The 24538-nt window shown below is 42.8% G+C and overlaps 1 protein-coding gene across 5 annotated transcripts in view; it reads right to left on the reverse strand.

The window, feature by feature from the left end:
- Window positions 1-304: 304 nt before the first annotated feature.
- The window catches only part of ptpn5 (protein tyrosine phosphatase non-receptor type 5), a 153989-nt gene continuing 129755 nt past the window's right edge, over window positions 305-24538 (reverse strand). For all 5 annotated transcript variants that reach the window (XM_039736632.1, XM_039736614.1, XM_039736598.1 and 2 more), the window contains 6 exons: window positions 22059-22138; window positions 18899-19036; window positions 15909-16019; window positions 9317-9474; window positions 2408-2521; window positions 305-1982 (listed from right to left, as the gene is read on the reverse strand). In XM_039736632.1, the coding sequence (XP_039592566.1) occupies window positions 1889-1982; window positions 2408-2521; window positions 9317-9474; window positions 15909-16019; window positions 18899-19036; window positions 22059-22138 (695 nt within the window). In that variant the 3' untranslated portion in view covers window positions 305-1888. The remainder of the gene's footprint in view (window positions 1983-2407; window positions 2522-9316; window positions 9475-15908; window positions 16020-18898; window positions 19037-22058; window positions 22139-24538) is intronic.

Here is a 24538-nt window from a genome sequence, read left to right on the forward strand (position 1 = left end):
ATATTAGCGCAGAGGACACTTTTATTCTTTGTAACATGTGGCTAACATGTAATGCACTTGTTACCTCTTTGGAGGTTTAGAAAAAGAATAACGATTGACGCTTTCTCCTGCCTGTGTTTTATTGCTTAAATCGGGGCATTCCAGTGTTGTTGTCTGTATTCAGAATTTTCTGCCACACCCGGCACCTGATGCTTGCTGGGAGAGGCTACAGCTGCCTTGCGAGTCTACTCAGGATAAGCAGGTTTGAAAATGGATGGAGAGATGGATTGAACAGAAGTCTACCAGGTTGGATTCAATGTTATAATTTTTTTTTGCCATTTACACAGTAAAGAGAAACATTTGGATACGTTAAAGAGAAACGAGAAAATGAGTCACATGAACCCGGCGGCATTGACATTGTCAGAATTGCTATTCTTCCGGAACCAGGGTTCCCATAGTTGTATTCCATGTACTTTTTTATTTTTTTGATGTGTACACAGCTGGAAAGTCCCATCAGTGCTGGGTGTGTCCAAAAAATAATAAGTCAGGTGACGCAGGTTTGTGTTGTCGCAACCAATCAGCCCGCATTCTCCGAATCATCGTCGCTCTGGAATGGAAGTCTCCAAGGTTGTGTGTGTTCCACGTGTGTGGTTTAGACACACAAATTGGACCCCCGATCTGGTGAGACTGGCTTTGTCCATGCAGTCTGCACCTTTGCACCTTTTAGAATTAGTTCTGTTTTGGAATGAAGATCCAGAAAGTTGTATTCCTTGTGTTGTCTGATGTTTACATCCAAGTCTGAATCCGAAAATCAGAACTGGTGTCAGTACGATCGGAGAATCTTCACAAAGTTGAGTTCCTTGTGTTTTTTTCTTTTTTTGTTGCATCCCCAAAAAAGACGGAATCTGATTGGGTGAAACTAGTTATGTCAATAAAGTCTGCAGTCCAATCAGTGGCCACAAATTGCAACAGGATTGGTTGGGGTTGGGGCTGGCATTGGGGGACCCCTGAGTGAGCCAGGTAGCCCACTGATAATACGTTTGGGATGGCATTCACAATGAAAGGCGCTACATAAAACAACATTTGTTGCTTTTTCTACATATTTTTTTTTTTTACTTTCTTGGATGTTACAAATTGGCAGCATGGCCTGCCCGGAGCTGCAAAGCCTCTGGAGTGTGCAGCATGAGGGAAGCAGACAGACAAACACAGAGTAAGGCCATTGTGTGCAAGTCGACCGAGTTCAGGCGGAAATGCAGATGACGCAGCTTTAAAGAAATTCTCAAAATGACAGCAAGTGTCCTCCTCGACCCGACCGTCACCTTCCTGTCACGGACCGCCTTTGCTCGCATAATCACATCCATGCAGTGCGGTCTTCTTGGAGTCCGGAGGGCAGGAGGGTCTCGAATGAAATCCTCCACCAACAAAAAAAAAAAGGATCTTTTATTTATTTATTTATTTATGAATCTGTTGTTCTTCTTAAAGTTTGGTTGTTTTTTTGCCTTGACTGGGGGGGCATCATTTGTGCACCTCCAAAGCAGGTCTTTATCTCTGTCACTGTTCCTTGTCTACACCTCATTTTGATAAAGCGGATTTATTTTTTTTCAATTAAATCAGAAGGGAGTGTGAAACAAAAAGAAAAAGAAATAGAAAAAGACAGCATCGATTCTCATCTGTGTCATCTAGCGTGATGGAGGACTCTCGTCTCTTAGAGAAAGCCATCTGGTGACCCTCTTGCTGTCCACCTCACTTGTCATGAGAGTGTAAAACGAAGACGATGAGAAGCTTTGGGACCCACACCCCCGGTCAAGTCTCTGTCGATGACTCCCGTTCACCAAGAAGCCAGCTGCGTTTGAGTCCTTTTCCCAGAAATCCCTTTGGCTGTAGAAGAAGGCGGCTGCCCTGCTGCTTCTTATTCCTCTACTTGGCAAGACAGCTGCTTTTCATACAGGCTGAGGACGTGGTGGACAAACTGGTATTGTTCGCAGGTCTGGATCATCCCTCCTCTGGAAAAGACAAAGAGAAGGCTTCACTTTAACAGGGATGATTAGCTGCCTGCGCTCTTAGTCAGGACAGAATCCATGATGGCCGTCTGTGTGCACCTCAGCAGTGCCCAATTGACTATTCGGTACCTAACCCATGCGGCTGAGATCCTCCCCCGGCTTTATGATCTGTGCCCTAGTCAACCGCCTAATTTGCCTTAATTGGGGTGCTGGCCTTGCGCCTCAGGAACGTTCCCTGACCTCCACCCAGCTCCACTACTACCTTCTGGCTCCTTGTGCTCCTCATTTACATTGCATTGGCACGCTGCACCTGTCAGCTGATTTACCAGAATGATGACAACTTTATTCAAAGACCTCCCGACTGTCACTGCCTGTCGTTTATTCTCTGATACAACAAAAAGCACCAAGGCAGGAAGGCGCAGTCTTACCGGTCCAAGCGCAGCTGGCAGGTTGTCTTTAGGATATCCACGACACCTTCGTTCTTGAGCTGCTTACAGCAAATTGAGGTGGCAATGAAGCAGCCAGTCCGTCCAATTCCTGCACTGTAAAGATAAAGACAAGTTGATAGTTCAGGAGAACTCACAACAGAGCTGCCTGGAACCAATAGCTTTTGTGGACGACCCTGAGCCTTTGAACCCTGTAAATATTCATCTGTTTGTCTTTTATTTCAATTTTTTATTATCTAGTATCTTTTCCACCTTAATGAAAGAATAAGTGTCTGTGTGTCTGTCTGGTTCCTAGTCTCTGCCATTCCAACAAATTGGTTATCACTAACCTTTGTAGCAATAAAATGCACTGCATTTGTCATTTCAGCAGATGGAACATCACAAACATTAACACTGCTTTTAAGAATCCCATACCAAATAGCACATAACAGTGACATAAGTACTGCATTTGTCATTTCAACAGATGGAGCATCACAAACATACATAGTAATGTATTTTATTACTGCAAACATTAACACTGCTTTTAGGAATCCCATACAAAACAGGATATAACCTAGACATATGCATTGCATCTATCTATCTATCTATCTATCTATCTATCTATCTATCTATCTATCTATCTATCTATCTATCTATCTATCTATCATAGAGTGCCTTTCATCTATCTATCTATCTATCTACCATATAGTGCCTTTCACATCTATCTATCTATCTATCTATCTATCTATCTATCTATCTATCTATCTATCTATCTATCTATCTATAGTGCCTTTCATCTATCTATCTATCTACCATATAGTGCCTTTCACATCTATCTATCTATCTATCTATCTATCTATCTATCTATCTATCTATCTATCTATCTATCTATCTATCTATCTATCTATCTATCTATCTATCTATCTATCTATTGTGAAGCCCTGGGTGTGTACAACCACCCTAAGCCGACACAGACGAGCAGGACACAAGTTTCTCCACACAGTACACCTTTATTTACAGGTTTTTTCGCTCCCCACACGAGCACAATGTCCACAACACCAAGCACAGTCTTTTTCGCTTCCAGTCCTTTTTGCCTCCACTCCTCCTCATAGGCTTTGTTCTTCTTCCTCCCGACTCCAGATGCCCAACAATCTTCTTCCGGCAGAACTTCCTGATGTGCTGCCAAACAGGACCCTGTAAACGCCCAGGCACCCCCCGGGTGGTGGCCACAGGCCCCAGCAGGGTTGAGCTTCCATGCTCCAAACCCCTGGCCCCACTGTAAGCCAAAGGGGCTGACCTTTATCGGTCCGGGGAAGACAATATCTACACTTAAACCCTCCTCCCGGTCCTTCTGTGCCGAAGGCATCCCGACCTGGTAAGTGCCCTGGCAGTCGGCCACACTGGTATTAAGCTTTGTAGGTCTTTATTTAAACTATCAGCCTTATTTTGTTACAGTTTTACCAAGGTAGTTCCATAAATAAATACATTTCATTTATGTTACAGAAATAAATTGAGTAATCTGACGACAGAAATCAATGAGATTGAAGGAAAAATATCCTTAAATATTTACCGATGATTCCTAATTACCACATCTTCTCTAAGATATGCAAATTATGCAGTCAATCGATGCACAACCTCATTGAGTTTTTCCAGCGAGAGACGGCTTATGGAGGACATGTGTAATGTGCCAAGATTGAATGTCATAGATGGTGGTGAATAACGGAGAGCGATATTTGTGGCGCAGTGGGTAGCGCTGCTACCTCCCAGTAAGGAGACCTGGGTTTGCTTCCCGGGTCCTCCCTGCGTGGAGTTTGCATCTTCTCCCCGTGTCTGCGTGGGTTTCCTCTCACAGTCCAAAGACATGCAGGTTAGCTGCATTGGCGATCCTAAACTGTGCTTGGTGTGTGGGTGTGTGTGCCCTGCGGTGGGCTGGTGTCCTGCTCGGGGTTTGTTTCCTGCCTTGCGCACTGTGCTGGCTGGGATTGGCTCCAGCATACCCCTGTGACCCTTTGTTAGGATATAGCGGATTGGAAGATGGCTGACTGACTGATATTTGCACAGCATCAACGTAAGTTTCAGTGGTTAGAATTTGGATTAAAACAGCCTTGATTGGATGCAGTCTTGCTGCCTTTTTTCATTTTATTTTGCTGCATCTTTGTGTCCTATGTTATGCCAGTTTGAGGATTATTATTATTATCTGTTTTTTTGCCCCCAAGTAAAGTTTGGAAGACCACCCGTAATAGTGGTGGCTTGTGTAGGTCATTGGACGTTAATACTAAACAACATGATTAGAGTAATGGGAATCAGACAGTCGTCCTGAGTCTGAATGTCACCATATGTCATATGTCACAGTTTTACTGCCCCAATTCACCCAGTGCTGGCCCCGAGTAGGAGTTCAGTCAAAAGAAGAATCTTGTTGGTAAGAAAAGCCACAACCAGACGTGGCCCACGGGACTGAACCCTGAGAGGCACTGGTCCAGCTCATAAGGGGTCTCGGACTAACACCACTGACCCCGGGGGGGCTTACTTGAGGATCACAGGGGGTTGCTTTTGGGCATTCCTAGTGTTCTCCTTTGTATTAAAAAAAAGAATAATAAGCTTTTCAGGAATTATTCATGTTGTAAATGTCCATTTTCTCTCTTCTGCCCTGGTGCCCACCCGGACTCAAAGATATTGAACCTGAACGTTTACAGCCAAAGGGGACCCTGGGGTGAGCTGTTGAGGAGCAGCGAGCACGAGACGAGAGATGAGTCACCCTGCTCCTCAAGTGCTTTCTCTTCTCCTCTGTAATGTTCTCCTCATTAGACACTTGAGTTCTTTTTCCAGAGGCAAGGTTGGCACAACCCAGGTGGCTGAGGAACAGCTCTGTTCTCTGCCAGGATCTTTGTGACGCCAAAGGCGAAAATCATAATGAACACAGAGAATGGAAATGTGAAATGCGGCTACATAATATTAACATCTCCCAAAGGCTGACCAAAATAGAACAAGCAGGTAAAATCGGGGCCATCAACCGCAGAAGCAGAAGCAGCAGCATGTGCGCCAATTCAGGGGGGCCGCAGGAATACAGGAGCATCTGGACTGTGGAGTTTTCGTGTTTCCACAATGGAATCCAATGACCAGCTGTCACCTCCTCGAGTGTCGATGTTACGTCTGGTGATGGAATGGCAACCAACACCGAACAGGGCAAGGATGCTGCTGCCCCTTCAATTATCATGCAGCGAAAACGTATAAAATACGTAGAGTGGCATACAAAAGTATTCAGTCATCCTAATTTTCTCCATACTAAAAGATTTGCCCGCATATTTATCCATTCCGAATTTCTAATGTGAACTCTTATGCAGTAACAAAACATTTCCAAAATCCAAAGAAATCATTTTCTGTAGATATTTAACTGAAGAAGAAACAACAGTTTGTCACGAGCGAAACTCTCGTGGTGTTTAAATCCAGGAAGGAGTACGATACACTCAGCGACCACTTTATTAGGTACGCCTGGATAGTTCTGGGTTGGACCCCCCTTTTGCCCCTAGAACTGATGTACAGTAATTCTTCATGGCATGGATTCGCCAAGGTGCTGGAAACATTCCTCAGGGATTGTGGTCCATATTGACGTGATAGCATCACAGTTGCTGCAGATCTGTTGTCTACACATCCACAATGTGAATCTCCCGTTCCACCACATCCCAAAGGTGCTTTACTGGATTGAGATCTGGTGACTGTGGGGGCCATTCGAGTCCAGTGAACTCATCATCATGTTCAAGAAACCAGTTTGAGATGATCTGAGCTTTGTGACATGGCGCGTTACACTGCTGAAAGTAGCCGTCAGAAGATGGGGACACTGCGGTCACAAAGGGATGGACGAGATCAGCAACAACACTCAGGTAGGCTGTGACATTTAAATGATGCTCAGTTGGCACTAAGGGGCCCAAAATGTGCCAGGAAAATACCCCCCACACTATTACACCACCACCAGTAGCCTGAATCGGTGATACAAGGCAGGATGGATCCCTGCTATTATGTTGTTGATGCCAAATTCTGATCCTACTATCCGAATGTCACAGCAGAGAAATCGAGACTCATCAGACCAGGCAACGTTTTTCCAATCTTCTGTTGTCCAATTTTGGTGAGCTTGTGAGAATTGAAGTGCCATTTTCCTGTCCGGTGTGGTCTGCTGCTGTAGCCCACCTGCTTCAAGGTTTGACGTGTTGTGTGTTCATAGATGCTCTACTGCACACTTCGGTTGTAACGAGTGCTTATTTGAGTTCCTGTTGCCTTTCTATCAGTTCAGATCAGTATGGTCATTCTCCACTGACCTGTGGCATCAACAAGGCTTTTTCACCCAGGCAACTGATGCTCACTGGATATTTTTCCTTTTCTGGGCCATTCTCTGTAAACCCTAGAGATGGTTGTGCATAAAAATCAGCAATTCCTGAAATACTCAGACCAGCCCGTCTGGCACTAACATCCATGCCACGTTCAAAGTCACTTCAGTCACCTTTCTTCCCCATTCTGATGCTCGGTTTGAACTTCAGCAGGTCATCTTGTCAATGTCTACACGCTGAAATGCATTGAGTTGCTGCCATTTGATTGGCCGATTAGATAATTGTGTTGTGTCTAATAAAGTGGCCAGTGAGTGCAGGCCTCTATTAATATCTTTGCTCATAATATTTTCCAACTGGGATCTTATAAATAACATATGCGATAATGCAACAGTTGATACAATGAAAGAAATAATAATGCATTATGATATTGCAATAAACTCGATAACATTTTACTATAATGTATTCACTTTCCCAGTACTATGTACAGCGAACCCTCGTTTATCGCGGTAATCCGTTCCAGACTCTACCGTGATAAATGAATTTTCACGAAGTAGGATTCTTTACTTATAAATTGAATATTTTCGCAGTTAGAGTATAGAAAACCTGTTTATGACCTTCTAAATACGTTATTTTAACATTATTAGTGCCCTCTAGACATGAAATAACACCCTTTAGTCACCATTACACTCGTATTACCCAATATATTAGACAAAATAAGAGAAAATAAGACATATTAGACGTCACAAATATCATATTACTAGGCGCCTTTTAAGGCGACCGACTTTTATCTTCAATTTTTGTGTGTTCCATGTGTACATCAGGCATGCAAGTGTAGAGAATGAGAACATCAAAGTGTCCATTCATAACATCTCCCCTCAAGTGCCTGTCCAAAGTCGTACAATGTCAGCCCGAATCTGTACCGCTAAAGACGGAGTTTCATGCACTAAACAAGCTATAGATGAGAATAAGCAAGCACCATCTCCCCTGATATTTACTACGCGGTGAGGCATTTGTACTCCATCAACATTAATTATTTCCAGAGACATAATTTTGTCTATTTTTCCAGCGCATCACGCACAAAAGCAAGGGAACGATGTGAACCCAGGTCTCCTAACTGTGAAGTAGCAGCGCTACCCACTGCGCCACCGTGCAGCCCATACACTTTCTTTTTTTCTTAAATCTTCTCACTTCCTCCAATCTCTCATCAGTTTCTCAGACACCGAATTTTGTTGCAGCAACGCAGTCACCAATTTCTTTTGCCACTTCAACGACGTTTAATTTAAAACCAGCTTCATATTTTCTTCTGATCGAACGCTCCATCGTAGATAAGGGATGCTCTTACGATAAAGGTGTATAAGGATGTGAGATCCTGCCGTGTGCTCCGTGGTTACTCTCTCATGTGGGCGTTAGCATATCGTTATCTCTTGGACCAATAGCGTGAGGTTTCCGCATTCGACTTATACAACCGACATTATAAAATACCGGAAATGATACTGTAAAATCAAGCCCCGACTTATCCGTGGGAGAACTTAAACACGAGTATATACGGTAATTGAATTCATTGATGTACAGAACAAAAATTATGAAAACATTGTAACTGTGCAAATACTTTTGGACTTGACTGCATATATATATATATATATATATATATATATATATATATATATATATATATATATATATATATATATATATATAGTCAGGGATGCCAGGGGCAACGACCCGGGTGGGACGCCGTGCGGGACCGGATTTGGGTCTGCGCCCACCCTGGATCATGTGGGGGCCGCCTTCCTGATTGCTTTGGGGGCCACGGGTTAAAGGCATGGAAGCCCCACCCTGCAGGGGCCCGTGGTCAACGTCAGGAGGCGCCCCAATGCCTTGGGGACCCTGGACCTCAGCACTTCCGCCACACCAGGAAGTGCTGGGGGGAAGATTAGGAAGGACACCCGGAGAGCTGCAGGGAAAACAGCCGGCACTTCCGCCACGTTGGGGCGTGGCCAACGAGGGAATGCCGGGAGCCACCTGGAGCTCATCCGTGACAGCATAAAAGGGGCCGTCTCCCTTCATTCGAGGCTAGAGTCGGGTGGAAGAAGGACAAGGCACGAGAGAGGTGTGGAGGCGGCCCAAGAAGAAGGCATTTGTGAGGCCAGGACTGACTGTTGGGGTTTGTGCACATTGAATTGGGTCTGAGTGACCAATATATTATTGTAAATATTGTAAATAAACACGTGTGGTGGTTGAAGAACAACATGTCTGCCTGTCTGTGTCCAGGTCAAGTCCACAATATATATATATATATATATATATATATATATATATGCTAAGTCTCGTCTCACGGGACGTGAGTTCGTGATATTTTTGAGTTCATAATTTAAAAACAGAATAAGAATCTGGAAATTTAATAACATCACATTAAAGTTCACCTGGATGCGGCAAACAGAGGGTCATTTCCGGAGGGTGTCTGCTTTTTGTCAAACAGGATCCCAAGCTGCTTTGTTGTGTGGTGGGTGTGGTAACTCACTGTACCAGTGCATGCTCCCCAACCTGATCTGACCTGACTTTGGATAGAAGTGTCAGTCAGAATAATACTTACCTGCAGTGAACAATGACAGGACCGTGGCCCTCTGTCCGTTGGCACGCCTCTTCGACTTCCTGTACCAGCTCCAGGAGGGGCGGAGCTTTGTCTGGGGTCTTCTGATCTGGCCAAGAAATGTACCAGTAGTGCCGCAGACTCCTCTTCTCTCCATTGCACTGTAAGGCAGAGAGGGGCAGCACAAGGGTTGGACACGTGATCAGTACAACGTTAGAGGACAACTGTCAAGCATGTGTAATAGTGGGAGGAATCAGGACATTGCACCTGATTTGCATATACATATTCTGCCTTTAAATAGCAGAGGCAATTTTTATGAGAATGGTTAGAATATTCAAGAGGGGACCTGAAAATTCTTGGAATTGTTAGAACAAAAACTTTATTATGCAACTTACATGTCTGTAGTACTAGGGTGTTGTACCGTGTTAGCCATTATGAATGTAGAGAAAAGCCAAGCAAAATGACACCTTTTATTGGCTAACTAAAAAGATTACAATATGCAAGCTTTCGGGGCCTGAGTTGCCTCGAAAGTTTGCATATTGTAATCTTTTTAGTTAGTCAATAAAAGGTGTCATTTTGCTTGGCTTTTCTTTACATGCAATGTACCGTAATTCCATCATCGTCAACATCAGAGTACTCCCCTTGAGATGCAGTACAGTTGTCCCAGTGCTTCTTCCGTTTCCTGTTCTCATCTCTGATTACCGTGTTTAGAGCCTCCTCAAATTTTTTTTCCTGTATTTCTAAGATGGCAGGAAATCTTCTTTCCCTTGGTCTCAATTTTAATTTTGGAAACAAAATAGAGCCCCAGGGAGCGACAACATCTGATCATTTCAGGGAGGTGCAAAGCAACATCTACAATTTTTGGTCAAAAACTCTCTGATTGATAACACAGCGTGTGCCGTTGAGCTGTCCCAGTGCAAAATGCCACTCTGTGTGAGGCACTGCTTGGGATGTTTTGTTACAACAACAGCAGAAGCGTTTATTTCTATAGCAAATTCTCATACAGGTAATGTAGCTCAAAGTGCTTTACAAGACAACAAAAAAGAAAGTTATATGAAACAAAAAACAAATAACAGTAATATTAAAGAATAAGCAATAAAGGCAAAACGTAAGTTCAGATGGCCGGGAGGACAGAAAAAACAGCAGTCACTTTGAGAGTTGCGTCTATAAAGACGTCTTTTTTCCCTTTTTCAATGCGTTTATTTTCAGACTAGCAAAATACCCGCGCTTCGCAGCGGAGAAGTAGTGTGTTAAAGAAGTTATAAAAAAGAAACCGAAACATTTTAAAAATAACGTAACATGATTGTCAATGTAATTGTTTTGTCACTGTTATGAGTGTTGCTGCCATATACACATATATATATATATATATATATATATATATATATATATAAAGACACACACACATATAAACATATATACATATTAATATATACATATAAACATATCTACATATACACATATCTACACATACACATATCTATATATATATATATACATATACACATCTACATATATATACATATATATACACACATACATACATACATACATACGAGGTGTGGCAGAAAAGTAATGAGACTGATTTTTTATTTACCAAAGTTTTTTTTTTTTTCAAACATCAATGTTATCCCCTTCAAAGTAGTTCCCTTGGGCAGCTACACACCGATGGAGACGTTGTTCTCACTGTTGGTAGCATCGCTGGAAGTCTTCAACCGGTATGGTCTTCAGCATGTCCGTTACACTCTTTTGGATGTTTTCTAAAGTCGCAAAATGACGTCCTTTGAGGACATTTTTCAGTTTACTGAGGTCAGGTGAATAAGGGGACTGGGGAACCACAGGAATGCCTTTTGAGGTCAAAAATTCTGTTATGGAGAGGGCAGTTTTTCGGCATCATTTTGGCACAGACCTTTCGCATGTGCAAATGTTCAGTCAAAATTTGATGAACGGTAAAGCTGTTCAAATTTAATTGTTCACTCAACATTCTTAATGTTAAACGACGGTCTGATCTCACAAGAGTGTTCACACGTTCGATGTTTTCATTGGTTTTCGAAGTTGAAGGCCTCCCTGAACGGTGTTCATCTTCAACGTGTTTTCTGCCTTCCAAAAATGATTTGTGCCAGCGAAAAACTTGAGCTCGGGATAAAGAATGTTCCCCATAGGCCTGTTTTAACTTTTCAAACGTCACACTTGCTGTTTAATGGCACAACGTTGCTCCAAATTCCGCTGTTCCATTTTGCGTGACGCACAGCCAAAAACACAACTTCGCTAATAGCAGTCACAAAAATCACGTAGTTAACGGAAGGAGTTGAAACTCGCACTGAGCTATGGGAGGGTACTGATACACGGGCTCTATCAAGGACAACAGCGCAGCGTTGCCAGATCGCTTGCAGTGTTGCCAGTCTCTTTACTTTTCTGCCACACCTCGTACACACACACACACATATATATATATATATATATACACAGACACATATATACATATATATACAGATCTACATATATATATAAACATACATACATACAATCATATAAATCTACATATATATATACTGTATATAGCAAAATCCCCACGATTCGCAGAGACGAAGAACTGCTTTTAAATTTTTATTAAGAAGAAAAGAAACCTTTTTAAACTGACAGAAAATATACCAACAACTATCTGTTAAGGATCTCTTTGTATACCACGTTGTCAGTTCAGCAGTCCGGTTGTAATATGACCAAGCTGTTCACTGAGATTACTTTTGAGAATGCAACGTCTAGTTTTGTCCAGGAGGAAAGCAATGTTGCTTCAAATCAATGGCAACCTTTTATAGGGTGTGTCCTTGAGACTTAGTAATTGTCATCGTGAAGCAGAGCCTTACTAGAAATTTGAGGCATTTCCATTCAAATGGGAGATCAGAGGGTATAACGGTGATGCGAGGAATAAATTCAGAGTGTGGCGCTCTGCTGTTTTTTTGTGTAGCTGCCTTCACACAGCTTCTCCGCTGCTTTATAAATGGATGCCATATAAGGCCATCGTTTCTCCTTGCTTCGCGGTTCTGTACTGTTTTATTGTTCGTTTATTATGATTCTTATAGTTATTGTGTAGCTCTTCGAGACTTACTTTACTGTTCAGGTACCTATTTCCTTTATTTAATCTGTGGCTTGTACGTTATTTTTTGTTTGTTTATTACGATTATAGATATTTATTGATTCCCTTCTTTAGCTGACTGCCTGCTCATATAAGACGCTCAGCTTTTTTTTGTGAAACAGCCTTTACACAGCTTCTTCGCTGTTTTATAAACGAACGACATATAAAGCCATCACCTTGTCAATTGTGTAATGCTTTTTTTGAACAGGTTTGATGCGTGGAAGTGATCACTCGTACTGCGTTCAGTAAGTTCACGTGAGCTGCTCTCTTGTGTGATGTTGCAATGTCCACGGCTTTATTTAATGTTAGCTAAGACCCGGCACTTAAAAGTTTCTCGCTACAGCAATTTTAACTCCGTTACAAAGTGATCCAAAGTCTCGTTTATACCTCGTGTCTTCTCATTAAACTTGTATCTCGCGAATAAAGTATTCAGCGTTTTTCTTCAGTGCTCTTTGGGAGCTCGTCCTTCTTTTCTATGTACTGCGGTCACAGTCGGTTCACGTGATTACGTGGGAGGCGTGATGATGTCACACGCAGCTCCGCTCCCCACGGCCATCGAGCTAACGTCCATTACAGTATATGGAGAAAAATAGGTTCCAGTTATGACCATTACGTGTAGAATTTCGAAATGAAACCTGCCCAACTTTTGTAAGTAAGCTGTAAGGAATGAGTATGCCAAATTTCAGCCTTCTACCTACACGGGAAGTTGGAGAATTAGTGATGAGTGAGTGAGTGAGTGAGTGAGTGAGTGAGTGAGTGAGTGAGTGAGTGAGGGATTTGCCTTTTATTAGTATAGATTAAACTGGGTTTGCCTACAGGTGCTTTAAACCTTTATGCTCGTCTGTTCAGTACACGGCATAGTCGATAACTACACCCTACTTCGGTGCAATTGACCGCTCCTGGGAATTTGTAGGATGCGGTCAAAATATAACATAAAACCTAAAACGCCAACCAAAGCTGAGATGTGAGGCAAAAATCAAGCTCCAAAAATCGATCCCAGGAATTTAAAAAGATTTTTTTTTTCAACAGCAAGAATGCATGCAAAGATGGGGTTTATCTACTGCCACACAGGTGCGATCAAGAGACAATTGAAAGACCTTAAGAATAGTACTACCACGCCAAACCAGTGGGTGACGAGCTGCACTAACTCTCTTTCTCAATCTTCTGCAGACCATCCTCGATGAAATCTCGTTAGGTTCAGGGGCTAGTGATGACCTTCATGATGAACTTCTGGTCCCAGCATCAGTGATGACGGCACTTCTGGTTCCGGTGCCAAGGATGACACCACTTCCAGTTCTGGCGGCATGGATGACGTCACTTCCGGTACTGAAGGCATCACTTCCAGTTCAGGCGCCAATGCTGACGTCACTTGCGGTTCCGTCCCAGAAATGTCACTTCCGTTCCAGATGATGTCACTTCCTTTCTCGCCATCTTTTCCTGTTACATGCAGTTCAGTTTTGGACTCAAATGGTTACCCTATAACAAAACGTGAGTTGCGCAGGGGTCACAAATTACGTTTGTGTTTTTTTAATCAGTGTCACGTAACGTGAAAGTAGGGAGTATTCTCAGGGCTTGTTCACAGAGAGTAATTCCACTCCTGGGCAAGAGATGGCACTGTCATTCACATCTCTGTGAAATCAGGCTTCACACATTACACACTTAATGTCTACATTTTGTCAATTATTACTATAACATGAAAAACGTTTCTGTTTTAATGATGTGTTTACTGTACATAGATCGTTGTAGACACGGAGCACACATGAAATGCATGTGTTCCAAATAACCATATACTATTTGTAAAAGGTGTGATTTTGCTTGACTTCTCACTCTATACAACTCCAAGCAACTGACACGCAGGTAGACAGACTTGAGCTGAGAAAACTGTGCGTGGTGGGAATGTGATAGCAGGTTGCTTGCTGCTTATCAACACATTTAAAGGACAAAAGACACTTGCGGATAGGTGCGAAGAGATTTAAGGTGGGACGGATCTACGAGTTTTTTCGTAGGCTCCAGTAATTCTAATGTTAAAGGAACTGTGTTTTTGTTTGGATCAGCACGGTGGCATAGTGTTAGCTCTGTTGCGTCGTAGTAAGGAGACCACCGTTCACCTCCCAGGTCCTCCCTGCATGTAGTTTGCATGTTATCTCCATGTCTGACTGCCTTTGGACTGCTATTAGGCTTAAATCGTCAACAAGACTTTTAACGTACCAAGGAGACTCTGAGCCCTCCAGTCACCATTCAGGGGGAACATGTGGAAGTGGTGCAGCGCTACAAGTACCTGGGGATGTCTACATAAACACCAAACTGGACTGGTCTGACAACACAGTGGTGCAGGACAAGAAGGACAAGAGCAGACAGGACTTGCTAAGGGGACTCTCAGGTCTGTTGATGTGGAAATGTTCTTCCAGCCCATAGTAGCCCATGTGGTGCTCTGTGCTGCAGTCTCCTTGGCACAAAAGTATAACAGTGCCTGAGGAAACTTGTCAGGAATGCCTGCTCCATCACAGGGCAGACCTTGGACACACTGGACGCTTGTGTGGGAAAGAGGATGGAGGCAAAATTGTATATTTTAAAGAAGTGCCTCTGGGGGTCTTTTCTGCACACTGCTATGAGGCAAAACTGAATGCTTCCCCCCAATGTACTCAGTAAGTTAATTAATTTATTTATTTTGCTGTATACATTTGACTTTCTCCTTGGGATTAATACACATTTATCTGATGTAATCTAAAGGAATTTTTGGGCTTTCCAGATGTAAGAAAATGAGTGAAAGATCCCTCATCAGAACAGCCTGATCGACCTTCTCCACACAGCTCGGACCTGCACCTCCTCCCTAGTCAGCTCCTTTTTCCTTCAAATCCCCTTTTACTTTATTCATCCAGCACTGCGTTGGTATCCCTCCACTTTCACTTCTAATTTTGTGAAATGCTTAGGGGTCCGACCCTTACACCAGGTTGTAAGTTGTGTGTTTTGGCTTTGGATATTAGTGATTCCAGAATGGCAGCCCAGCTTTGTGACACCTCACAATGTCCTGATTTTCTTCAGACGGGACCAGTGAGGTACTGAGGACATTTAGTGGCATTTAGAAGCCACCCTGTGAAGTGTGCGCCTGCCCCAGCCAGTGAGCTTTGACTTGCCACCACTTACCTGTCTTTGCCAGTGCAGTTTGATACACTCCATCTTTACTTTTTAGGCTACTCTCCATGATGTGTGAAATCATTTTGCAGTTTTTAGGACCGGTGCACCTTCATTTTGTGGCCTGACTATATGGCCTCTTCAGGACTCTGGGAGTTTGATCACTGCCATGTTAAAAGTGTCAGACCTGTCTGATGGCCTTCATAACTGGCATTTAGGTACCTGAAAGTTCACAGACTCTTCATGTCGAGTTTCCCTTATTCCATACAGAAGTATAATGAATTTTTAAGTATAATGAATTGAAGGCTTTCTATTTAAATGGTGGCCTACCTTCAGGGTGATCAGCCTGAGGCTGTAGTCGTCAGCTTCGATGACCTGCTGGATGGTTATCTCAATCCCCTCGTAGGTCACACTGTCTTCTGGCCAGTACTCTGTGCATTTCTGAGGAGGCACACAATAATGAAGAGAGTTTATTTTCTGTGGACGGACCATCCATCCACCTACCCATCCATCCATCCATCCATCCATTTTTCCAGCATATCCCACCAAGCATTTGGTGCAAAGCAGAAACAACACCTGGACAGTTGGGCAGTCCATCACAGGGTGAACACACACACACACACACCCACACACACACATGCACTGGATGGACACTTCCCATCCCATCTAATGGAGTTTGAGAGGATCTATCAGAAAGAATAGGGATGAGCTGCTCAAATCCAGTGTGACAGGTGGCCCCGGGCAGTACCCGGCCGGGATGCCAGCTGGATGGAAGGACTGTGGGAGAGGGCATCTGCAAGGCAATATCTCCACTGGGGTGCTAGAGGGCAGCCCTCCTGGGATGCTGTGGCAACATGGATTCCTGCTGGGCATGCTGGGAGTTGGAGCTTGGCTCAGCCCTGTTGGGTTCCGTGGGGGCTTTTACCACACCTGGGAGCGATTAATGAGCACTCCCAGGGCCAACCTTATAAAGGAGGTGCCTCACTCCATTCAGAAAGCCAGAGTCGGGAGAAAGAGGGATGAAGTGTGCCAAAAGGAGGAGTGGAGGTGGACGACAAAAAGAGAAGAAGAAGGAAGAAGAAGGATTGTGCATTAGGTGCTTATGTACCGTGCTGTTGTGGGGTGCGAGGGAGACACGCTCCATGTGTAAAAATAAATGCGTGCTGTGCTGAACTCATGTCTCTGTCTGTCTATGTCGGGGTTGGGGCAGCTGGAGTTGCCCGGGTTTCCACACCAGGGGCCTCATGTATAAACAGTGCGTACGCACAAAAATGTTGTGTATGCCCGTTTCCATGCTCACATCACGATGTATAAAAACTAAACTTGGCATAAAGCCATGCACATTTTCACGCCAGCTCAATCCCTGGCATATGCAGGTTCTCCGTGCGGTTTGGCAAACTGGTGGCACCCAGCGTCAAAGCAGTGTTTTTGTTCCAATGTAGTTTCCCTTTCTTTTTTAGATCCCCTGACGCGGCTTTATAAACACACTGAAGTTAACCGCATGTTGTTGATTAGTTTAAGACATCTGATTGTAATGAAGACATCACAATATAATGGTCCACAGAATGGTCAAACTATTCTAAATACCATAGCTGCATTAGCGTTGTTACTCTCACTGCACCTTCTTCTTATTCATTTAGCTTTCTGTAAACTTGCGATACAGTTATAATATTGCACAACCTGAGCCACTTTATAAAGTGTGTATTTACATATGATGACGATATTATTTTTAAGATGAAATGCAGCAAAATATGTTTATTACATCATACAGGTGAAATGTTAACATCATTTAAATAATCTATATTGTCAATAATTAAACACGGTGCCGCAGCGCTAGCGAATTCACGGATTATTCCTGCCTCCCGCTGTATGCTTGCTGGTGATGACGTGACACTGGAAGGATAGATGGATAGAATAATTAAACACGTACTACAAAGATATTTCAATGTTCCTTAAAAGTTTTAAAGAATCACCGTTCTCAGCTTACAGGTGGGTTAACATCTATTACAGAGCTGATTGTGTGGTGATTGGTTACTTGGAGAAAGAAAAGGAAGGACAGGAATTGGAGGTTAGTACATTTGAAAAAGACGGTACTGCTCCAGTAAATTATTTCATCGAAAAGTAGCACACGGCGTAGCAAGCATCTTGCGTGAGGCAGAAACAATCTCTGAACAGAGCGCCAGCTTGACACTTTCACTGTGCCACCGTGTTCCCATGTTTAATAACGTGCTTTAACTCCTATCATCTTGAAAATGACATCAAGTATATATCTCAGTATTTTAATTATTCAGAGAGCTGTAATATCATGAATCTAATGGATTCTGTGTCAAGTCGGAGGAAGAGAAAGCCCGTTTAAGAAGCACGTAGTGATTCACACACATAGAGCACATAGAAGAACAAATACAATACAAAGCATTTAGCATGCTACTTTAGTTACGATGGGATTTGAGAAACTAATAAATTAAACGATTTTAAGATGAAGTTTATAATGTTCTACTTTAATGACAAAATAAACTATGTTATTAAAGTGTAAAGTTCAAGATTAAAGTTGACATTTCGAGCTTTTTTCTCACTGTGTCCCTATTTTTTTTCTCTGTACCCTAATAAGCTTTCATATGACACTCGGATGGTGGGCTACGACTCGCCTTTTCACGGCGACTTTGATATGTGACAACTTCTTTTCTATTTCAGGCACTGTGCGACTTTGTGAACTTGAGCTTTCGAGTTTCTTAGACACTCGCTGTCACTCGATCAACTTCCTTTTATTGTTTATCCCACTGTTTAAGCCAACAAATAGTACGTTTTTCTTTACCTTCACTCGGTATTCGCTGTAATTCTTCTATTTCCCCCGTGCTTTTGCCATTGCCTTTTCACAGAAGGCTGAGCTTAAGGGCTATTTATATGGATTTGCCTATTCAAAGAGGATTTCCGCTTTTGTCCGTATGCCATGTTTTAGCGTGAATTCTACACACAACGTTATGCATGAGGCCCCAGGTGTGCAAAGCTTGTAGAGACTTACCGAAGTAAACTCAAAGCTGTAATTTCTGCCAATGGGGCTTTTAGAACATGTTAAATTAAGGGTTTGAATGAAAATACAGTATGAATAAGACTTTTCACTTTTTGATTTTTTATGCATTTGCAAACCTTTCTGTAAACATGTCTTCGCTTTGTCATTATGGGTTATTGTGTGTCGATTGATGGGCAAATATGGCCAATGTACCCAATTTAAATTAAATACAAATACTCATACAAGGCCATTCGTTCCCTTGGCATCCTCACAGACTGCAGGCTTCTTTGACTCCGACCGTTGGTGGTCCTACCTCATTTTTTTCCTCAATGTTCGTGATCATGACGATAATCGGTGACTGCTCCTGCCACACCATCCTCCAGAAGTCGCTGACAGTGTTGACCGTTGGTCCCTGAGTAGCTATGTACACCTTTTCCTCTCCACCGTAGCCCTGCAAAGATACAGCACAGATGAGTTGTGCTCTCTGAACTTTTGGATGAAACTCTAGCGACCCGCCATGAGTAAAGGTGAGAGGGTGATTGGGTTGAGATGGGGTGGTTTGCTGCCCTGACAGTTTCTGGAATTTGTGTCATGTTCACAAATCTTAGAGAAACAGAAAGAAAGAAAGAAAGAAAGTACAAAGAGAACTAAATTCAATTGTGTTGGGTGGGCTGTAGTGAACTGCAGAACTCTCACAAAATTTAGGGCTCGAAATCGCCACGTATTGCATATGGGAAATGAAGCTGAAAAAGCGTGTCTTTGGTGTTCCCTGTATGTAGTCAAATTACATCCAAAGTTAATCAAATTTCTTTCATGAAGGGTGACCAATCAGGGAATGAGATGGTGTAATGAGCAGGACCCAATCAGGGAAGGGCCACATAGTGAGCACAAGCCAATCAAAGTACAATGTGAGTTTGAGTCTTCATTTTCAACCATTCACGCTGCTGGCATTTTTCAGAAGTATATGGCTCTGGGGAGCGTCTCCATTTTCAGGGGTTAAAAGGCCAGGGTAGTGTGGACGGAAGGCAAAAATGGAGACAAATGAGTGAGACCTCAACTCAAAATGTTGATCTTGTGTGAACATGCTTCACTATGATGCAGGAAAGAGTCTCTCTGAACCCAATGTAAGATCACAGGAGACCAGAGTCGATGTTGACAGCAGTAGGGACACGAGAAGAATCAACCCTGGATGAGGTGCCAGTCCATCGTAGGACTCAGCCTTTCACATACCCACACTCACACAGTTTAATGTCTCCTGCAAATCTTTGAGAAACATGGAAGGAAAACTAAAACATGGAGTGCAAAAGCCGCAGGAGGACACCCAGACTCTACAGGGACAACCATCAAGTGCAGGATTACCTACTGCAACATATACTGTTTTATGTAATATTATAGTGTCACCCTGTATTAGACAAACAGGTCAGAAAGTGGTTTTATGGATGGATTGATATTATATTATATTATATTACATTAGATGTGCTACCTATCTAAGACACTAACTAATCAATGCAGACCTCATTGTTAAAGTGCACCATCTATTGGAATGTATTTTGTAATGCATGTAATAAAATGCATTACTATAAATGTTTGTGATGCACCATCTGTTGGAATGACAAGTGCAATGCATTGTATTACTGCAAATGTTTGTGATGGAATGACAGAGACATAGCAACAGGACAGACACAGATAAGCAGACATAAACACATTTATCCTTTCATTAAGGTGGATTATATTATATTATATTATATTATATTATATTATATTATATTATATTATATTATACTAGCCGAAGCCCACCGTAGAATACGACGGTGTAAGAATAGGAACAAAAAACGGTGAGAAAGGAATTCAGTATAACAAAGGCTTAGGAAACCACCATCACAGTTTAACAAAAACATAAAGGAGCGAAACCAATGCCAATGGTCAAGAGAGTACCTTCCTGTAGCAGGCTACGGAAAACATAGACATATGTCTTGCGTGCCCTTAGTGAATTATATATATAGATATAGATAGACGCAGCATTGACTGTGTTGCCCGGTCGACATGATACGTCATCGCATCCGCACTACTGCAAGTGGTAAAAGTGCCATTTAAACTATTACAGGTAGATGTGGAAACCGGGTTTTCTGATGAAAAAACAATAATGTTTTAAACAGTATCGTTTACATACAACAGATTTTGGCGAATCGTGTACATGCAATTATTTATATCCATTTATACACTAATAATGGCAATTATTAAATAATAATTATTATTATTATTATTAAATAATTCCTCCCGTATAAGTAACATTTCTCGGACTGCTTTCTTCCATCTCTGAAACATTTCTAGACTTCGTCCTGTTCTTACGCAACACAGTACTGAAGTATCAGTTAATGCCCGAGTCACCTCACGCATAGATTACTGTAATGTTATTCTATCTGTCATCCCACAAAAACGTATCCATCACTTACAATTTATTCAAAATTCTGCTGCCAGGATAATAACCTGCTGTTCTAAATCTAAAAGGGTTAGAGTTGGCGGGTGGGGCTCAGTCGAGCGTATCCCATGGTCTTAGAGTTGGTGGGCGGGGCTCTGTCGAGCGTATCCCATGGTCTTAGAGTTGGTGGGCGGGGCTCTGTCGAGCGTATCCCATGGTCTTAGAGTTGGTGGGCGGGGCTCTGTCGAGCGTATCCCATGGTCTTAGAGTTGGCAGGCGGGGCTCTGTGAATTGGTGGGAGTGGCCCTCAGTCTTGCTTGTGCTCACTGTCTTGCATGCCCTTAGTGAATTATATATATATAGATTATATTATATTATATTATATTAGCTGTGCTACCTGTCTAAGACATTAACTAATCAATGCAGACCTCGGTGTTAATATTTGCAGTGCACCATCTATTGTAATGTATGTTGTAATGTTAAAGTTTGTGATGTCCTTTCTGGTGGAATGACAAGTGTAATGCGTTTTATTACTGCAAATGTTTGTGATGCACCATGTGTTGAAATGACAGAAACACAGCAACAGGACAGACACACAAATATACAGACACGCACACATTTATCTTTTCATTAAGGTGGATTATATTATCCATCCATATATTATATTATATTATATTATATTATATTATATTATATTATATTATATTATACGCTCGTATTATACTGTGGTGGGCTGGCGCCGGGGTTTGTTTCCTGCCTTGCGCCCTGTGATGGCTTGGATTGGCTCCAGCAGACCCCAGTGACCCTGTAGTTAGGATATAGCGGGTTGGATAATGGATGGATGGATATTATATTATATTATATTATGCCATGATGACCTGGTAACGTCCTAACGTCCTAAAGACCTTGAAGTGAATTCATATTCATGTTCTGTTCTATTAAGCAGGTTCAGAATGTTTGAGAATGAATAAACCATTCACTTTCACACACACTGCAAATCCTTTGCAGTCATCATCACCATCATCACTGATGAAGAGGCTCATTTCAGACTCACCCGTATGTAGTTGGCGTTGATGTATGTGCTGAGGAAATCATCTTCTTCTGTGGATTTAAGGCACACTCTGCTGTGGGTATCTGCAACACAAGGGCTTCCACATTACTTACCAGGTTTGGATTGCAGAAGGTTTGATTATTAATGAGGTAATGAATTCATAATAAGAGGAAAGGCATCAGGGTGTCCTGTCTTTACACATAGTTATTCGAGTTTGGATGGCATTTCTAGAGCTGTGCTAAATCGCATGGTAATAAAGCAGATTTAATTATGAATACCATTAAAGAATTTGCTTTGATGCACTGTTTTTTCACAACAGATAAAGTTACTGAAGCCTGCAGATGTATCTGTAGTGTTAAAGCCCCTTGCACAGCAACTGTTTCTTTTTTACCTCCATTACACAAACTGATTTGGACATGATAAAACCTAATGCCTGACCACATCCCCCCAAAAGACCTGCAGGTTGTTTGTGATTCCAAACTGATGGTGAAGGATGGATCTCGTATTCTGGGCCGTCTCTTGCCTTGCATCCAGTGCTGTAGGGATAGGCCCCCCATTTCTCCCCCATCAACTTTGTATTAACTAAGAGCTTTGGCCCTGCTATGTTAGGTCATGTCAAAGGTGTGTGTCAATGTTGCTTTCTTAAATGAAGCCCATTTCATGTGAAGCAGACTTGACTATGAGCTGATCAGGCTGTAAAACAGCACATGTGCTCATCCACCATTACATGAAAAGGTGGCCGGTGCTTTCTTCACTTTATGACTTATGGGTAGTGGCCTGAGTTCATTAAAAAAGCTACTTCATTTGTTATTATTTATTTTTCTTTTTCCCTTTCATGCAGGCATTCATACGGATTAATTTGGTTGTGCTCAAGTTGCTCTACTTCCAAACTGGATACCTTTATAAATAATTATTCCAGTTTGGGGTGGCACAGTGGTAGTGCTGCTGCCTTGCAGTAAGGAGACCAGGGTTCACATCCTGGGACCTCCACTGTGTGGGTTTCCTCTCACAGTCCAAAGACATGCAGGTTAGGTGGATAGGCGATGCTAAATTGTCCTGTGTGTATACAGTGCATCCGGAAAGTATTCACAGCGCATCACTTTTTCCACATTTTGTTATGTTGCAGCCTTATTCCAAAATGGATTAAATTCATTTTTTTCCTCAGAATTCTACACACAACACCCCATAATGACAACGTGAAAAAAGTTTACTTGAGGTTTTTGCAAATGTATTAAAAATAAAAAAATTGAGAAAGCACATGTACAGAAGTATTCACAGCCTTTGCCATGAAGCTCCAAACTGAGCTCAGGTCCATCCTGTTTCGCCTGATCATCCTTGAGATGTTTCTGCAGCTTCATTGGAGTCCACCTGTGGTCAATTCAATTGATTGGACGTGATTTGGAAAGGCACACACCTGTCTATAGAAGGTCCCACAGTTGACAGTTCATGTCAGAGCACAAACCAAGCATGAAGTCAAAGGAATTGTCTGTAGACCTCCGAGACAGGATTGTCTCGAGGCACAAATCTGGGGAAGGTTACAGAAAAATGTCTGCTGCTTTGAAGGTCCCAATGAGCACAGTGGCCTCCATCATCCGTAAGTGGAACAAGTTCGAAACCACCAGGTCTCTTCCTAGAGCTGGCCGGCCATCTAAACTGAGCGATTGGGGGAGAAGGGCCTTAGTCAGGGAGGTGACCAAGAACCTGATGGTCACTCTGTCAGAGCTCCAGAGGTCCTCTGTGGAGAGAGGAGAACCTTCCAGAAGGATAACCATCTCTGCAGCAATCCACTAATCAGGCCTGTATGGTAGAGTGGCCAGACGGAAGCCACTCCTTAGTAAAAGGCACATGGCAGCCCACCTGGAGTTTGCCAAAAGGCACCTGAAGGACTCTCAGACCATGAGAAACAAAATTCTCTGGTCTGATGAGACAAAGATTGAATTCTTTGGTGTGAATGTCAGGCGTCACATTTGGAGGAAACCAGGCACCGCTCATCACCAGGCCAATACCATCCCTACAGTGAAGCATGGTGGTGGCAGCATCAGGCTGTGGGGATGTTTTTCAGTGGCAGGAACTGGGAGACTAGTCAGGATAAAGGGAAAGATGACTGCAGCAATGTACAGAGACATCCTGGATGAAAACCTGCTCCAGAGCGCTCTTGACCTCAGACTGGGGTGACGGTTCATCTTTCAGCAGGACAACGACCCTAAGCACACAGCCAAGATATCAAAGGAGTGGCTTCAGGACAACTCTGTGAATGTCCTTGAGTGGCCCAGACAGAGCCCAGACTTGAATCTGATTGAACATCTCTGGAGAGATCTTAAAATGGCTGTGCACCGACGCTTCCCATCCAACCTGATGGAGCTTGAGAGGTGCTGCAAAGAGGAATGGGCGAAACTGGCCAAGGATAGGTGTGCCAAGCTTGTGGCATCGTATTCAAAAAGACTTGAGGCTGGAATTGCTGCCAAAGTATTGAGCAAAGGCTG

Source organism: Polypterus senegalus, chromosome 1 (assembly GCF_016835505.1).
Source record: "Polypterus senegalus isolate Bchr_013 chromosome 1, ASM1683550v1, whole genome shotgun sequence".
Lineage (NCBI taxonomy): Eukaryota > Metazoa > Chordata > Cladistia > Polypteriformes > Polypteridae > Polypterus > Polypterus senegalus.